This window comes from Oratosquilla oratoria, chromosome 15, assembly GCF_046742065.1.
Source record: "Oratosquilla oratoria isolate Oo_2021 chromosome 15, ASM4674206v1, whole genome shotgun sequence".
NCBI lineage: Eukaryota > Metazoa > Arthropoda > Malacostraca > Stomatopoda > Squillidae > Oratosquilla > Oratosquilla oratoria.
This window is the reverse complement of record NC_134791.1, coordinates 41,403,567-41,423,844: the sequence shown is the minus strand read 5'-3', so window position 1 is coordinate 41,423,844 and position 20,278 is coordinate 41,403,567. Positions and strand designations below refer to the sequence as shown.

The following is a 20,278-nucleotide window of genomic DNA, read 5'->3' as shown; positions in this document are numbered from 1 at the left end:
GAGGCATGGTATGTATTTGTGTTCTACTGTCCAGTTGGTGAGAAGTGTGGCTGTGGACTTGGTTGTAGTAAACCAGGTGTTAAGCGTATCAAGGTATGTTGTAGTACTGTATTTTTGTGGCTCTGTCTGCATTATGATACATACATATACCAAAGGCTTTTTCCCCCTTACAAAAGAGGCAGCTAAAAAACAAAGGCATAAAAACCACTCCCACCCATTCCATCTCCAAATACTTCACTCCCACCCTTTTATCTTGGCTCATCTTGGATGATGTGTCATCCCTGCATCTCGCTCACTGCCATGGGTCAGAAACAGTGTTGCAAGACATGGCACATCCACAGCAAGGCCGATTCATTAAATCGGCGACATCCCTTCTCCATCCCCTCATGCAGAAATGGAGAAGATGAGAAGTCCCTTTGGGCTGCGTCAATTTATTTTTCACACATCTACCTCATCCCCCATCCCTATCCCATTCCCCCTCATGTATCACAGCATCACCCATACACAACCATTCTCCACTCACCCATCCTCTTTCCTCTCCCGCCCTTCCTCAATGGACATTCCTCTCTTCTCAATGCCCCTTTTACCCCATCCATCCATCCCATCCTTGGCTGCCCCCTCACATTTTACTAGTCTTTCTTCACTCATTCTTTCCATGTGTCCAAACAATCCTAATACTCTTTCATCAACCCTATCCCCCAACTCCCTTTCCACCCCTGTTCTCCTCCTCACCTCCTCATTTCTTATTCTATCCAGCCAAGTAACCCCTATCATACTTCTCAGGCACCTCATCTCAAGCACATTCAAACTCCTTCTCTCTTTCTCTCTTATATTCCATGTCTCTGCCCCATACAGTGCTGTCAGCACAATCACTCCTTCATACAATCTCTTAGCATCTATTCCCAAATATCTATTTTTTATTAAAAATTTGAATCCCCCAAGGCATTTACTTGCTCCTCTCAATCTACATTCTACCTCCACCTCCAGTCCTCCCTTTCCTGCCACATTCACACCCAAGTATCTAAAACTATCTACTTCCTCCAGTCCCTCTCCCATAATACTCACCTCCAGTCTGCTGCCACTTTCTCCCCTTGTACATCTCATCATCTTACTTTAACCCACATTTATCTTCAACTTCCTCCTTTTGCACACCTTCCCAAACTCTCACTAACTTTCTCAATCCCTCCTCTGATCCTGCTACAAGTGCAGTGTCATTATCAAACAACAACTGGTTTATCTCCCACTTTTCTCCATTTTCTTTAACCATCTCCAATCTCCAGCCCTTTACACTTGGGTTCACCTCTCACATCACCCCATCCACGTACAGACTGAACAGCCAAGGCAACATAACACATCCCTGACAAAGACCCACCTTTACCTCAAACCACTCACCCTCTACATTTCTGGTTCTAACACAAGCTCTACTACTCATAAAAACTCGACTGCTCCTAACTACTTTCCTCCTATCCCATATACCTGCAATATCTCCCACAGAGTGCCTTCTCGTCTATCCTGTCATAAGCATTTTCCAAATCCATAAAAGCCCAAAAAATATCATTCCCCTTTCCTATAGCTTTCTCACATATCAGTGTTACCACAAAAAATCTGATCCACACAACCCCTACCTGTCCTACACCCACATTGCTCCTCACCAATTTCTCCCTGTTCTTCTCTTAATCCTCTCAATCAAGACCCTCCCATAAGCCAACTACACTTAACAAGCTGATCCCTCTGAAACTACTACACTCACGCTTGTCCCACTTTCCCTTGTAAAGTGGAACTATACAGGCATTCCTTCAGTCCTCCGACACTCTGCCCTCTCTTAAATAAACATTAAATAACCTCACCAGCCAGTCCACCATCACTGTACATCCCTTTTTTAGACATTCTGGATGACATCTATCCAACCCAGGTGCCTTACCTGCTCCCATCATCATAGCAACTGCCTTCACCAACTCTTATTTCTCCTCCATTTTTCTCACTCATCACTATCATTTTCTTAGCGCTTCCCACTGCAACTACCTTTCCCTCCCTTTCCTCCTTCACATTTAGCAACTCCCTAAAATACTCTGCCCATTTTCCTCTTACTGCCTTCTCTTCCATTATCATCTCTCCATCAGCACCTTTTAGCTTTTCTTCTCTACTTTATTTGCCTCCTCTTCCTCTTAATTTCCTTCCAAAACATCTATTACTTTAAAAAAATTCTTTCATACTCTTACCCCATTTCACATCTGCTCTCTTCTTTGCCTCCTTTATATCTATGCTTTACTTCTCTTTTCTTTGTATGTCTCATATAATTCTCTCATCCTATTTTGTAACCAATCTGTGAAAGCTCACTTTTCCTCTTCTACAACCTTCTTTGCTTCCTCATCTCACCACTCATTACCCTTCATTCTATTTCCTCCTGTCTTCCTTGTTCCACAGACCATCTTTGCACACCTTGTAACCCCCTCCTTAAACCATCCCCATTCCTCCTCCACTCCTAGTTTTACTCTATCCTTCACTCCCTCCCACTCCTCTCTCAGCTTCTTCTTGTACTCCTTCCTTCTCATTTAAGCAGTTCACTTTAAGCACCTCCCTACCTTCTGTCCTTTTCCTCTTTTTCCATCTATCCTCCAGTCTCAACTTACCTTCCACTAAAAAATTATATGATATTTCCCCACTCTCTCCCCTTAGAACATGTACATCAACTCTTCCTAAGTACTCTTGGTTACCACTATATAGTCCATTAATGCTCTATCTACCACCCTTCCATTCACCACCATTTCCCATGTGTATTTATGTTCGACTTCCTTCCTAGAAATTGTATTGGCTATCAACTCTCTATACATCACCATCAACTCTCAACTATGATTTTTTTTTCCTGAAACTCCACACTTACCAACCATTCTGTCTATTGGTTTATTTCCTACCCTAGCATTAAGATATTCTAATACCACTACATTTACATTTCTTCCTAATTCCTCTAAGCACTCAATTTAAATCTATCCAAAAAGCCTCTCTTTCCTCTACACTCTTTTCACTACCAGGCCCATATGCACTTACAAAAACCCACATCTCCCTTCCCAGTTTCACCTTCATCCAAATTAACTTTGAAGAAACCTCCTTCCACTTCACTACACATTTACCCATCTCTTCACTTACTATAACCACCTTTTGAGTTTGGTTTTTAGTTCTGATTTTTTTTTCATATCAGATACCTTGTTGTTAGCTTGGGCTAAACATTCCATTAATTCTACAATCTCCTTCCTTAGTTCCATGAATTTGTTCTCCCACTATTTTCTATTATTATTTATTTCCCTTTCCATGTCTAAGATTTGACACAAGAATGTTTCCATCTGAATCCATGCTGGCTATCTTTTATCAAACAGTTACTTTCTAAATGATGTTCGATAGCATCTCTGATGATAGTTTTCTATCACGAGCGAAGTTGGAGATGAAAAATCACTATTTTCCCTCCCTGACTCTTCCAATATTGGAACCAGTAATGTTATGACTCTTCAGTACTCTGAATAATACTGCTTCCCCCCTTATCCACTCAGCTGGCAAATAACCCCATGATGGTGCCTTAAATAAAAGGCTAAATCTATGAGTGTTGCATGCCAGCTGTTGATCATCACTTGTCGCTTGTTTATGGCGAGGTGAAGGTGAGGGTGATGGTCAGGGTTTTGGAGTTATGTGAGAGTGATACAAAGTAATAAGTGAACCAATTATTGTTTGATGATAACACCACACTTGTAATAGAGTCAGAGGATGGGGTGAAGCAGTCACTGGTGGAGTTTGGGAGGGTATAAGAGAGGAGAAATCTGAAAGTAAATGTGATATACATGGGGAAGGAATGGCAATAAGTTGGAATAGAGTTTAAATAAATAGAGGTTAGAGGAGTGCAGAGTTTTCAGTATTTAAGGCCAGATGTATGAGGGAATGGAGGAATGGGGGCACAAGTAAATCACAGAGTGAGGGAATCAAGTAATTGTCTTGGGAGAATGAAAAATGTCATGAGAAGTGGGTATCTGGGGATAAACACACAGAAAAAACTGTCCAAAAGTGTAATTATGCCCATGACACTGAATGAAGCAGACTTGGAATTTAAAGAAGCAGTAAGGAAGATCCTAAATGTCTTTGAAATAAAATATTTAAGAAGTATGGTGGAGGTTACAAAGATGGATAGAGTGAGAAATGAGAGGGTGAGGCAGTGAGTGGAGGTGAAAAGTGAAATGGCTCCTTCCCCTTTATAAAGAGAGTACCATAACTCATAACACTCTTCATACATATTTAAACCCATTTAACACTACAGTGATGAAGAGCCATTCCAGTCCCCTGCCAAACTTATTGGGTCAAAGATAATGCAGTGAGGAAGCATTTCCACAGCAGGGCCTGAGAGCCTAAGTTGGATTATCCTTACCATTTAAGTATGTGATAACCCCCTTCCTCACCCATTCAAGAAAGGAGATAAAGCAGATGAGAAAAAATCCTTTGGATCATATTATCCTTTCATCCATTTACATAAAATATACAATTTAGACATATAATTATTGTCCAATACATCTAATGACATGCTCAGTGTGATGATAATGAGAGAAGGATGGGTGATCACACATGAAGATAAAGAAAAAGGAATGGATGAGAATGGTAATAGTGATGATGATCATGATTACAACAAAATACAAGTAACAGGCTGGTTTACTTACAGGCAGTGAGAAGTAATGATCTTAAAGGCTCCCCCCTTGCTGAGGATTTAGCAAATGGAGCTAAGAAAGGGATAATGCCATCAGTAGCAATGGCCTGCATAAGTCGAGGGGCCCCAGTAAGAGATTGCAAGCCTGCACCAATGGTGGACAGGAGGGAACCCACAAGGATGACCCAGTGGCTTGGCCATGCAATACTTGCAATGGCCAACTTACCACCTACACTTTGACCAAACCTGCAGTAATCAGAAGTCTGTTATTAATTCATTATCACAAATTAAAACATGTACATAGATACATATACCAAAAAGCCTTTTCCCCTTGAAAAGGGGGGTGGCTGAATTAAGATAACAGGGAAACAAATGAGTGATGGATGAGGATGAGATAGGTGGGGGTGGATGCATTCCATTGGTGGCTACCTCCCTAATAAGGGAGAAGAAGCCTCTTGATATATAGATAGGCTGAGCCTATCTATCATACACTAACCTAAACCCATCCTACATCCATCCAAACACCCATTTGTTGTCCCTCTGGTCTTAGCGCCTCTTGGATGAGGGTCATCCCTGTCCCCACCACACTGCTCAAGTCAGAGGCAATGCAGCAAGGCAACACTTCCACATCCAGGGTCAGATTTACCTATTTGTGGGCCCTGGGCCAAACTCATCAGTGGGTCCCCAAATTCATAGAAATATGACATGTTTTGGTATCCAACATGTATATGTATTTATAAATATATGCATATATATATACATATATATATACAAATATATGCATATATATATACATATATATATATAAATATATATATATATATACACACACATGCACATACGTATCTCAACAGCATTTTCCCCCTTACAAAGGAGGTAGCCAAAGTCAAAAGGCATAATTCCACTCCCACCCCATCTCATCCCCACTCACTCCACTTTCATTCACCACCCCTCCTTCCCTCCCTCTTTTCTTGGCTCCCCCTGGATGATGGGTCATCCATTGCATCTTGCACATTGTCCTGGGTCAGAAACAATGCAGAAAGACACAGCACATCTACAACAAAGCCACTTCATTTAATTGGCACCCCCTCCTCCATCCCCTCATACAGAAAAAAAAGAAGACAGGGGAGAAATCCCTTTGGGCTGCATCAAAATATCATTCACACATAACAACTCCTTTCCATGCATCACAGTATCATCCATACACAACTACTCTCCACTCACCCCTATCTTCCATCTTTTCTCTTCCTTCCACAACAGACATTCCCTTCTTTCCCAATGCCCTTTTTATCCCCAACCATCCATCTCATCCTCGATCGCCCCTCCTGTTCACTCCATCTACCTCTGCCTTCCACACCTTTTATTAATCTTTCCTCACTCATTCTTTCCATGTATCCAAACCATCCCAATAATCTTATGTCAACCCCATCTCCCAACTCCTTTTCCACCCCGACTCTCCTCCTCACCTCATTTCTCACTTTATCCAGCCTAGTAACCCTTACCTCTTCTTCTCTTATATTCCATGTTTCAGCCCCATACAGTGCTGTCGGCAAGGATAGCAAATGAGCTCCAAGCCAGTGCTTTTTCGATAAGATCAAGGAAACACCTATATTGTGTTTACGGAAAAGTTGTATTTATCAAGTGACCGCTATGGTGTAAAAGTATCCAGCTTGATATAGTGTACTAACATATAAAATGGAGGGAGGGAGAGAGAGAGAGAGAGAGAGAGAGAGAGAGAGAGAGAGAGAGAGAGAGAGAGAGAGAGAGAGAGAGAGAGAGAGAGAGAGAGAGAGAGAAAAAAAAAGGAATAATATACCAACAATTGGAGCATGAGCAGAGTCGAATCACCACCGAGGAGAACTTGTTTGAACGATACCCCAAAGTCAACTCAGGTGGGACAACAATGTTTTTTTCAGGGTTTCAAAGAGAAAATATTAGGTAAAGATTTAGATGTAGAAAGAGAAACTAGGTATAACAATGTACTAAGGAATTGAGACATTAACGACTTGATGGAGGACATTAATGACTTGATGGAAGAACTAATAGATTTAAGAACTGATTATAGAGCAATGCCCTGAGAAATGACCAATATATGAAAAGCTAACAAAGAAATGAACAGAGAGCTTAATGACCTAAAAAGTGAATTAAGTATGATCAGAAGTGATAACAAAAGAAAGAAAAATGAGGAACTGAAAAATAAGAGGTCAAAGAATAAATACAAGCAGTAACTGGAAAAAGTGGGAGAATCAATCAAGGCAACACATCTAGAAATAAAAAAACAGTGGAAACAAGAACAAGAAAATCAGAAAATAACATTTAAAGAAATAGTACAACAGCAGGTAGAGGAAAATGCTAAAGAAATGGTAATTAAAGTAATTAAAGAAAAGGAAAACTGGGTAAGAGACACAGTGGATAAAAAAAAGTGCATTGTAGTTTATGGTATTAAAGAAAAATATTTATACAAATACCAAAGAGAAAAAGAAGAGAAATAAATTGCAAAGGAAATTCTGAAAGAGGTTCAAGAATTGGCAAGAATTGGCAAGAATTGGCCAAAGATATTGAGGTGCATAGAATGAGACAATACTCTAGAGAAAAACACTATAGGTCACTAAAAATCAAACTAAGAACTCAAATGATAGCTGCAGAGGTACTATCAAAAGCAGCAAAGCTAGCAAATAGTAAAAATTATAAAAATGTATGGATAAAAAAGGAAATGAGCAATGAGGAAATAGAGAAAGAAAAGGCACTTAGAAATGAAGCAAGAGAAGAATGGAAACTGAAAATAATGAGTTTTTTGGAGAGTACTAGACCTCAGGCTTAGAAAATTGTACATAAAAAAGGAAACATAACCCAAAAAAGAGAAGAAAAGAAAAAATTAAAAATAGCAAACACATAGATGGTATGATTTCAGGACTAAACAAATTAAATGACTATCTGTTAATAGAGAAACCAGACATAATGGGAACTGTGGAGACAAAATTAAAAAGTCCACTACCACTAAATACTATGGGACAAGGTCTATACAACCATTGGGCAAAAAATAGAATGGAGAAACAGGGTGGAGGACTCAAGTTTTTTACTAAGAAAGGTTTAAATGTGACAAAAATAACAGAGGGGAAAAATGTGGAATTTATTATGATTAAGAGTTGAAAACAGAAATATGAAAATTACAAAATTTATAGTAATATATATGCCCCCAAAAACACTGGCTTGGAATTATAGTGATCATTCCGATAGTGATTATTCCAAAATACTGGAAGACACAAAGAATACATTAATTGAATTATTGAAAGGAGGAAAAAATGGTAATTATGGGTGACTTTAACTCAAATATATCGGGAAGAAATGACAGTAAAAGGTGGAGAGGAACTTAGGGGAAATATTCTACTGGAAATGACCACTGAATAAACATTGACTCAATGGGTAAAGGAAAATACCAGATATAGAAACAATGAAGAACTGTCAAGACTATATTTAATATTTACATCAGAGCCTGAAATTGTGGACAAAATGGAATACAAGACACAAATTGGGAAGAGTGACCACATACTAACAGAGTTTAAACTAAAAGAACAAATTGATGAGAGAAGAAATGAGAAACAAAGAAAAGGAAGACTAATATACAACAAAACAGATTTTGAAAAACTTAGAAAAAATTCAAAATGCTAATTGGGAAAAAAATTTAAATGAAGAAACAAAGATGGAAGAGAAATAGAACATATTAAAAGAAAAATACATGGAGGGAACAGATAAATACATATGAAAGAAGAAACAAAAAAGGGTATACATAAAGTGTTGGTATAACAAAATGTGTAGTGAAGCTAAAGATAGAAGAGACAAAGCCTAGAAAAGATGGAAAAAAGACAAAAAATTACCAAAAGGCAAATATACATCAATCTAAGAAATGAATATATAAAAATATGCAGGGAAGAAAAAATAAACTATGAAAAAGGCATAATGGAAAAATGCAAGGACCAACCTAAACTATTCTACAGGTGCATAATACCCTTCAACCGATTATCCATACAAAAAGACTTAGGAAGACTTGATATATATCTTCCTATTATTACATACATACATACATATACCAAGGCTTCTTCCCCCTTTCAAGGGAGGTAGCCAAAAAGGGAAAGGCATAAAAACACTCCCACCCATTTATTATTAAAAGGAATTAATAACATCTGTCATTAACAAGCTATATAAATCGTTAATCCGTCCACATTTGGAATATGCTGTATCATTATGGTCACGGAATCTCATTAAAGACACTGAAAGATTGGAAAGAAAAGTACAACGGCGAACCACAAAACAGATTACAAATAACAAATCATGAATCATGGGTGATTTCATACAGGTCGAAGATTCTAAAGGGAACTGACAACATCGAAAGTGACAAAGTTTTCACAATGAATGCGAATCAGACAAGAAATAATGGTCTCAAACTGTCAAGAAATAGATTTAATTTGGAAGTGGGTAGAAACAACTTCGCTAACCGTGTAGTTAATGAATGGAACAAACTTCCTGCAGAGGCAGTGCATTGTAGTACAATTCAAAGTTTGAAGATTCCTTTAGATAAACACCTAAGCAATATGCTGTATTACCTGCCATTCTTTATTATTTTTTTTTACTATTATTTATCAGTTTTCTATTATGAATAATTATTATATGTTTATTGTTTATCATTGTCTATTTATTCATTTTATGTTTATTTCTTTTTGTTTATTTTTTCGAATCCGACTTAGTTATGGACCAAAAGGTCTCCTGTCGGCATGCCCTTCCTTTGTAAATGACAAACTAAAAGACAAACACAAAATAGTGAAACTGCAAGAAGGAAATAATGAATATATAGATGATGTAGAAATGGCTGAAATTATTATAAAACTAGGGAAAGAAATAATGGTGACACAGAAAGAAATAAGGGACCAAATAAAAAACTTTGATGCCAGAAAGTCACATGGGGAGGACAGAATTGCAAATTGGATATTGAAAGATTGTATAGATGAACTAACGAACAAAATACACAAGATTGGAAAAATGCAAATACCGTATTTTTCGGTGTATGACCCGCGGCTTTTTGCCTCAGAGAGGGGCCAAAATTCGGGGTTGCGGGTGATATAAAGGTGTTGGTCATCTGTGGATTCTGGTTAGAAATTGCTCTATTACGCAGTCAAAAAAATTTGAATGATTAGTTTAGTTTAGTTGGGTGCCCTTTCTGATCAGGGATTTGCGGGAGGACAGACCGGGTTCGTCAAATGAAAGTTGATCAATGTCATAATACAGCGTGCATGATCGAGACAAATGACAAAGAGAAGGTAGGATTTGTCAGTATCTTACCCGCTTTACATGCTCTTGTTATTAATAAAGGCATTATCACAAATAAAACAGGCCTAACTAAACAGCATGAACATACAATACAACACTGACTGGTACCAACACCAACATTGTGTGTCGCGATCAAACAAAAACAAGCGGGCAGCAATTTTCGCAGTTACAAATTACAAACTGTACCTGATTCCTTAATGCTAAATTTGTGCATTACATGTGCATAATGGGTCGTTCAAGCATGGAAAAAAATTAAAGAATCGACTATTCAGAACGGTTTCCGTAAATCAGAAATGTGCCATCCTGCAATGTTCGATGCATGCTACAACTCGGAAAAGGAATCGGACGAATCCGAAATCGAAATGGAAACATATGAGGTCACTGCATCAGAATTGGCCGATTTATACCACAACCTCTTCCATGACGAAACAGAGGATGAGGAATTCGATGGCTTCGTGAGCATTGATACGCCTTCATAAAAATTATTGACTCTGTCGTCTGTGATCACTGACTGTGCTTTTTTTCTAATAATGATGTGCTCCATTGACTCTGTTCATAACAGTTCAGTAATGTGCTCTATTATTGTTCTATTCTATTGAAAACTAACCATTGGAAATTGTTTGGTTTAATAATTAATTACCAGTCTTTGTATGGCATTTATAAACCAATTGATTGATTAATTACCGGTAAACAACCAAACAGGGTTTTATGGCATTATTTACACAAATTGATTAAGGTTCTTTGTAATATATATATAAGTGCAATAAAATATATTGAAATGTAATTTGTTGGTTATTCTTCATCTTCATCACAATCAGAAATAAATAGGACTGGAGGAATGCTGGTATCATGATCATGAATCGCAATGCCACGTCTTCAACCCATCCCAAAGGCATCGTAAGATCAGTTGCACACTTTCGAGATCACCCCTCTTTCATTGAAGCTACCACTACATCTAGTGGCAGTTTCAGAAACCAAATTGTGAGGTTGTGTACGTACGTGTCGGCCTTTGATGTGTGATGAATCCTGAAAAGCAAGATATCACCAAGAAACCTGCCAATATCGGAATACATATATTTTTTTTTCATAAATCACATAAGCATTGATGACACAGAAAATTTAGAAAAAGCCTCAGCTTTGAAATTACTTTGATCACCACGTCAACGGCCGGCCGTAACAACAACCGCCGTGAGCTGTGCCTGTGGCCACCCATGCATGGGTAGTATACATCGTCGGATCTACAGTGCCGTGCATGTCATATGACTGCAGGTCATACAGCGGTGCGGGTCTTGTGTGGATTTTCACTAAGGTGTAAGGGGGTGCAGGTCATATAATGGTGCGGGCTATAGTCCGAAAAATACGGTACTGTATATACAAAGGAGGGGACAAAGAAAATCCAACCAACTATTGGCTGGTGTCCCTTATAAGTACAATAGCAAAAATATGCAAAAAAATTATCAAAAGTAAATGGATTAAACATTTGGAGAACAAAATACCAAATCCAAAACAGTTTGGATTTAGACGCGGAAGATCATGTGCCACAAACCTGATATGCTTTTACTCCAGGCTAATAGAAATACAGACGCTCCTCTACTTACGTTCATTCGTTTTACGTTTTTTCGATTTTATGTTTGAACCGACGGTAAAAAAAAAATTGTAAAAAAAAAACCTTTTGAGTGAATTTTTTAGTTTACCGCGCTCTCCGTAGTTCAAACGATACTTGCGCACGACGCTGCATCCATTGTTTACATTGCGCAGACGACAAACTGAAAATGCCTTGCCTCCTCCTCCTCCACCATCTCAATTTATGTTGCTTGAATTTAATCTATTTGAAATTAATGTTATTATTTTACAATGTTATGTGTTTAATTAATGATTTAGGGGTGTTTTATAAGATACGGTAATAGAATTTACCGATGTATAGTACAGTAACAACTTACGTTCATTTTCAACTTACGTTCGGCCGTTCGGAATGTAACTAAAACGTAAGTTGAGGAGCGTCTGTAATACAAGAAAGGGAGGGATGGGCTGATTGTGCCTTCTTAGATTTACAAAAAGCATTTAACAAAGTACCACACAAAAAACTACTACAAAAAATTTCAACAATAGGTGGAGTACAAGGAATGTTATTGGAATGGATGAAAGATTTCTTGAACGGGAGAAAAATGAGGGTGGTACTTAGAGACAAGAACTTGAACTGGGATGAAATGATATGTGGAGTCCCACTTATGTTGCCATATATATAAATGACATGGATGAAGGTGTGGAATGTTATATGAACTTCTTTGCAGATGATGCATAACTACTAAAGAGTAAGTACAGAGAAAGACTGCAAATCACTACAAGAACACCTGGACAAAGTCTGCAAATGGAGTCAGAAGTGTGAAGTGAATTTCAACATCAAGAAATGTAGTATAATGGAATTTGGAAAACGCAAAAATAGAATATCAGGACAATATAAATTTGGTACAAAGGAAGTTAAAAAAGTAAACTTGGAAAGGGACCTAGGAATAACTATCACCAATGACATGGCACCAGACAATTATATCAACAAAATTGTCAGAGAAACTTTCAATTTATTAAGATCAATGAGTGTGGCCTTTGACTACATGGATGAAGAAATGGTAAAGAAAATATTAGTTACATTGATAAGACCAAAATTGGAGTATGCTACAACACTATGGACACCTAGTACTAAAAAGAACATAAAGAAATTAGAAAGAATTCATAAAGCAATGACAAAGATGGCACCAACACTCTCCAAATTGACATATGAACAAAGATTGGACAAACTCAAACTACCAACCATGGAACAAAGAAGAGAAAGAGGATATCTACTAACCATATACAGAATTATGAAAGGGATGGAAGTCCTTGATAGAGATGATTTACTAAAGTGGGATAGGAAAAAAACAAGAGGACACAAAAAGAAACTGGGGACTGTGTAACCCGTAACTCATCCTACATTGGATACACTAGATGTAGTCTCAGTAGGAGAATATCTATGCACTTAAAAAATGGGGCTATCAATCATCATTTGAGAAAATATCATGACCAAACTGTCACCCGTGAGTACTTAGTTCAGAACACTAGAATAATCGCAAGCAATAGGGATGCACATAAGCTTAACCTTTTAGAAGCAATGTTTAAGAGAATAGCCCTATTATAAACATCCAATGGAACATCATTTCCAGCATTAACTTACATAACAATGTTCTCGCCCACGTGGCGAACCCCCTACCTTCCTCCCCCCAACCAAATCCTCCTGTGACCACCACACCCTTTATCAATATGAAGTCGGGTCATAAGCACCCTCTCCCTCCTCCTCCCACCCACTCCCTCCATCCTCCCCTCCAACTGACCTCGCAACCCCCACCCCAACCCCCCCAACCCTCATACCGACGCTGTCAAGATGGGTCACACCCCAGTACAACCTCCCCCTTCACCACCCATGCAGGGTAGGATCTGATGTATAAGTCAACTACCCACGCTATCTTTTGTCATTTCTTTAAATCTTTAATTTTGTAAGTATTGGTCCCCAACGGGCTATGTATCTGTGTTAGTTTACGATTTGATATAATGATGTCTATTTTCTTGATTTATTGATGTCTATTTTCATGATTGGTGAATTTTTGTCACTGTTAATACCCTTGTTCTTTGTTTCTGTATGTCAGTAATTTATATGTTACAGATTTTCCTGATGATGTCTCCTTGCAGACGAAACGTTGAGAATATATGAATAATTTTTTTGGGCAATCTGGTTTATGCCCACCCCCCACATGGCCAAATCCTTGTTAGAAAGTTTGAAAATACCCATAAGAAGATTAACAACCTCCTTAATGCTGTCAAATTTAACAAGGCATGTCTACAGGAGAACCTGCTCCCTCCATATTCAAATATATATATATATACATATATATATATATATATATATATATATATATATATATATATATATATATATGTATATATATATATATATATATATATATATATATATATATATATATATATATATATATATATACATATTTTTATAAACCACAATACAATTTATTTCTAAGCCATCAACATCAGGAGATCCATGGAGGCCAACATGCAGAAATTAAAATGTTGTATGGCCAAGGACTGGAACCCAGCTATCATTGTGGTTGATAAAAATGTATCTCTTCACTGGGACTCATTCAGTGTTGTACACACACACACACACACATAAGAATATAAAGAAAATAGAAAAAATCCAGAGAGCAGCAACAAAAATGGCACCTGCACTTGCAAACCTATCATATGAGGAGAGATTGGCTAAACTGGAGTTACCGACGCTGGAGCAAAGAAGAGAGAGAGGTGACCTACTGAACATCTACAGAATCATGAAAGGCACAGAGATACAAAGGCGGGACACCACGAGCATAGCTCCCCTTCCCGCAAAATACAACTAGGTAAATATATATATATATATATATATAGATATACATACAGAGTCAAACCTCAGTTTTCAAACATAATTCGTTCCAAAATCTGTTCTAAAACCATATTGTTCAAAAACTGAATCATATTTTCCCATTACAAATAATGTAAAAAGAGATTAATTCATTCCCAAGCACCAGATGAATGCTTATTTACCTAATTATACTTTATATATCATATAATAGATAAAAGATAAAAATGTAAATCAAACGAAAAACAGAAGTAAATTTAATGACAAAGCAACACTGTACAGTTATTATGTAATGTATGTACTGTACCCTTTTGGCTGCAATGTGATGGCATAGGTGGATGGAGATGAGGGAGGGAAAGGGGCGAGTTATTGTTCAGGTGTTTCTTCTCTTCTCTTTGGCTCAGGTAAATCTTTCTCTTGGGTTTCTTTCCTTTTTTCTTTCACTAAAAACCTTTCCAATGTTTGTTGTTTTAGCCTGCACTGTAAAAATTTTCTGAAATGTGACATGACATTGTCATTGAAAAGATTTACTGCTCTATGTGCTACCACGGTGTCTGGGTGGTATTTTTCTACAAAATTTTGAACATCACCCCATTTAGCACAATTTTCTTTGATTAAAGAACTTGGCATATCTTCAATTCTTTCCTCCTCCTCAGGAGACTGTTCCTCAGCCAATTTCTTTTCCTGTTCATTTTGAAAGTGTACAAGCTCTTCAGTTTAGCTCAGTATTGTGGTCTTCCACCAGCTCTTCAATATTTTCACTGTCAACCTCCAAGCCCATTCTTTTTCCCACAGAAACAATCTCTTCAATAATAGCATTGTCCTTGACAGCAGCAGCAGATCCAGTACACAGCCTGGCCAAAGGTTCCACCATGCTGAATTCATGGTTCTAGTACTCACTTGGTTCCATACATTATCAATAAGTTTAACACAACTCAGGATATTCAAATGGTCTTTCCAAAATTCTCTCAAGGTTAACCGAGTGTCATTAGTAACTTGGAAACACAAAACACAGTTTTACCATACTGCACAGCAAGATCAGATACACGAATGCCATTTTCGTGTTTTGTGATAATTTCTTTACTTCAATTGTTTTTCTCACAACTTTTCTTTTTCCTTGACCAGTATCACTTTTTGCTTTCTTTGGAGCCATGACTGAGGGCTAGTGTAGGAAAATTAATGTTGAATGCAATAAAATTTATAACAAAAGCACAGCACAACTATTCAGCTCAACAGTCAACAGAGAACTGTTTATGTTTCATCAGCGGCCACATGTCAATGTCGTTCAAGAACCAAAATTTTGTTTGAAAACAGAGGTATTTCCAGCTCGAATTTTTCATTCAAAAACTGATTTGTTCAAGTTCAGTGATGTTCGAGAACAGAGGTTTGACTGATAAATACATATATACATACATACATTGGCTCCAACAATGTTCACTATTTATGTGAATGACATAAATGATGATGTGGAATGTTACAAGAGCCTTGTAGACAATGCTAAATTGTTGAGGAAAGTGAAAACTAAAACAGATTATGAATCATTACAGACATGAACACGATTAGGAAATGGAGTCAGAAGTGGGAAGTGGACTTCAACATTAAGAAATGTAGCATAATGGAGTTTGGTAAAAAAATATATATATATATATATATATATATATATATATATATATATATATATATATATATATATATATATATATATATATATATATATACATATCAGGACAATATGCAAATGGAACTAAGGAGGTAAAGAAAGTGGGATCTGAAAAAGACCTGGGAGTAATTATCTCAAATGACTTGTCCTCTGATAAACAAATAAACAAAATTGTTGGAGAATCCTATAAATTGCTAAGATTGATACATACATACATACATACATATACCAAGGCTTTTTCCCCCTTACAAAAGAGGTAGCCAAAAAGGAAAAGGCATAAAATCATTCCCATCCATTCCATCCCTGAATACACTCCACATCCCTCCACCCTCCCTCTTATCTTAGCACCTCCTGGATGACAGGTCATCCCTGCACCTTGTCCACTGCCCTGGGTAAGAAGCAGTGTCGCAAGACACAGTACATCCACAGCAAGGCCGCTTCATTAAATCGGCAACCCCCCCTCTCTGTTCCCCCATTGCATAAAAGGAGAAGATGGGGAGAAATCCCTTCGGGCTGCGTCAAATTTTGCTCACACATACTACCTCACCCCCCATCGCCCCGCCCATTCCACCTCATGCATCACAACATCATCCATATACAACCATTCTCCATTCACCCCTATCTTCTGTCCTCTCCTGTCCTTCCTCAACAGACATTCCCCTCTTCCCCAAAGCCCGCTTTACCCCAGCCATCCACCTCATCCTAGGACGTCCCCTCATGTTCACTCCCTCCATATCTGCCTTCCATACCTCTTTTACTAGTCTTTCTTCACTCATTCTTTCCATGTGTCCAAACCATCCTAATACTCTTTCATCAACCCTATCCCCCAACTCCCTTTCCACCCCTGTTCTCCTTCTCACCTCCTCATTTCTCACTTTATCTAGCCTAGTAACCCCCATCATACTTCTCAGACACCTTATCTCAAACATATTCAAACTCCTTCTCTCTTCCTCTCTTATGTTCCATATTTCTGCCCCATACAGTGCTGTTGGCACAATCACTCCTTCATACAGTCTCCTCTTAGCATCCATTCCCAAATGTCTATTCCTCATTACATTTTTAATCCACCAAGGCATTTACTTGCTTCTCTCAATCTACATTCTACCTCCACCTTCACTCCACCTTTTCCTGCCACATTTGCACCCAAGTATCTAAAACTATCCACTTCCTCCAGTCACTCTCCCTTAATGCTCACTTCCAGTCTACTGCCACTTTCACCCCTTGTATATTTACTTTTACCCACATTTATCTTTAGCTTTCTTCTATCACATACTCTCCCAAACTCTGTCACCAACTTCCTCAATCCCTCCTCCGATCCTGCCACAAGCGCAGTGTCGTCCGCAAACAACAGCTGGCTCACCTCCCACTTTTCTCCATTTTCTTTAACCATCTCTAATCCCTGACCCACTACCCTTGCATTTACCTCTCGCACTACCCCATCCATGTATAAGTTGAACAGCCAGGGCGACATAACGCAACCTTGACAAAGTCCCACCTTTACCTCGAACCACTCACTCTCTCCATTTCTAATCCTGATACAAGCTCTACTACTCTCATAAAAACTCTTGACAGCTCCTAGAAGCTTTCCTCTTATCCCATATATCTGCATAACCTCCCACAGTGCCTTTCTGTCTACCCTATCGTAAGCCTTTTCCAGATCCATAAAAGCCAAAAAAACATCCTTCCCCTTTCCTATAGCTTTCTCACATATCTGTCTTACCACAAAGATCTGATCTACACAACCTCTACCCGTTCTAAATCCACACTGTTCCTCACCAATTACTCCCTCTGTTCCTCTCCTAATCCTCTCAATCAAGATCCTCCCATAAGCCTTCCCAACTACACTTAACAAGCTAATCCCTCTGAAACTACTACATTCACACTTGTCCCCTTTTCCTTGTAAAGAGGAACTATACAGGCACTCCTCCAGTCCTCCGGCACTCTACCCTCTCTCCAGCAAACATTAAATAACCTCACCAGCCGGTCAACCATCACTGTACCTCCTTTTTTTAGACATTCTGCATGGCATCCATCCAGACCAGGTGCCTTACCTGCTTTCATCATCTTAACAACTGCCTTCACTTCATCCTTCCTTATTTCTCCTCCATTTTCCTCACTCATCACTCTCATTTTCTTAGCGCTTCCCACTGCAACTACCTTTCCCTCCCTATCCTCCTTCACATTTAGCAACTCCCTAAAATATTCTGCCCATCTTCCCCTTACTGCCTTCTCTTACATTATCATCTCTCCATCTGCACCTTTTACCTTTTCTTCTCTACTTGATTCACCTCCTCTTCCTCTCTTAATTTCTTTCCAGAACATCTTTCTATTACTTTCAAAATTTTCTGACATACTCTTACTCCATTTCACATCTGCTCTCCTCTTTGCCTGATTGATATAAGTGGCATTTACCTATTTGGATGAAGAAATTATTAAAAAAAATATTTGTCTCATTAATAAGGCCTAAAATGGAGTATGCTGTGACATTATGGTCACCCAGTACCAAAATGAATATAAAGAAAATTGAAAGAATCCAGAGAGCTACCACGAAAATGGCCCCAGCACTTTCAAACTTGTCATATGAGGAGGGACTGGCTACATTGAAATTATTGACTTTGGAACAACAAAGAGAGGTGATCTACTGACCATCTATAGAATCATGAAAGGCACAGAAATACTTGATGGAAAGGACTTACTAAATTGAGACTAGAGAAACACAGAAGGAAATCAAAAGAAACTCAAAAAGGATAGTTATAGAAGAGATCTGAAGAAAAACAGTTTTCCACACAGAGTGGTGGACACTTGAAACAAGCTGAACAAAACAATAGTGTGTGCAAAAACCATACACAAATTTAAGAGCAAACTAGACACTGTGAGATAGAAAGGTGGGACACCATGAGCATAGCTCCCCTTCCCATAAGATACAACTAGGTAAATACACACACACACACATGATAGTCAAAGTGACAGCGAAGATTGGAACTCTGAAGGGGGAGGAATTGTGGATCTTAACGACGAGGAAGTACCTGTGTTGTATTAGTAGGGAAGGGGAAAGCTCGTGGTGTAGTGGGAAGGTGAAGAAAAAGGAGAAGGGAGGGATTATTGAGGAAAATGGAAGAAAATGAGGAAGGGGACGAACGAGCCCCAGACGTCAGAAGGAATGTCAACAAGAGATGTGCAGACGACAGAGGTGAAGTCGAAGAAATTAGTAAAAATGTAAAAATTAGAAATATAGATCAGAGCAGCACTATAGAAAGTGGAGATAATTATTTCTATGGAGTTAATGAGGGAGGAGATGACAACCTCCCCCGATTAGCAAGTCTAGAGGAAAACTAACAAAAATGAATGAACACAAAGAGTTTATAAATTGGAAGAACTAAAGAAGGAGAACCAAAACCTAATTAAAGAAATATAAGAATTAAAAAGACAGTTAAAAGAAGGATGAGAATGAGGAATTAAAGAATAATAAAGAGAATAAAGAGTCCATAGAAACAGAGGCAAGTGGTTGGAAAAAGGTTCAGGAAAATAGCAAAATTGAATTTAGAGATATAGTGAAACAACAGATGAAGGAACTAAAGAAGGAGAACTAAAACCTAATTAAAGAAATAGAAGAATTAAAAAGACAGTTAAAAGAAGGATGAGAATGAGGAATTAAAGAATAATAAAGAGAATAAAGAGTCCATAGAAACAGAGGTAAGTGGTTGGAAAAAGGTTCAGGAAAATAGCAAAATTGAATTTAGAGATATAGTGAAACAACTGATGAAGGAACACACTAAGGACACAGTTATTAAAGTGATGAGAAAAAGAATATAGTAAGAGACTTAGCAGATGAAAAGAAATGTATAATAATGTAAGGAATGGAAGAGAAACATAATCCAAATAGGACTACAAGAGTAAGAGAGGAGAAAGAGTGAACAGGGTAATAAAAATATTTCAAGAAGGTGAACAGGAAATAGGGAAAGAAATTTATGAAATATATAGACTTCGGAAATACAATATAGACAAGACCACACCAATAAAGTTTAAATTCAGGTCACAAACAACAAGAGAGAATGTCTTATCAAAAACAGGAAAACTAGCAGAAAGTGATCAGTACAAACAGGTATGGATAAAAAGAGAGATGAATAAAGAGGAAAGAGAGGACGAGAAAACAAAAAGAATCGAAGCTAGGGGAAAAACG

At 38.0% G+C, this 20,278-nt stretch overlaps 1 protein-coding gene across 5 annotated transcripts in view; it reads right to left on the bottom strand.

Annotated features, from left to right (window-relative positions):
- The window catches only part of kcc (solute carrier family 12 member kcc), a 731,707-nt gene that overhangs the window by 117,694 nt on the left and 593,735 nt on the right, over positions 1-20,278 (bottom strand). For all 5 annotated transcript variants that reach the window (XM_076198824.1, XM_076198825.1, XM_076198828.1 and 2 more), the window contains one exon: positions 4,692-4,924. In XM_076198824.1, the coding sequence (XP_076054939.1) occupies positions 4,692-4,924 (233 nt within the window). The remainder of the gene's footprint in view (positions 1-4,691; positions 4,925-20,278) is intronic.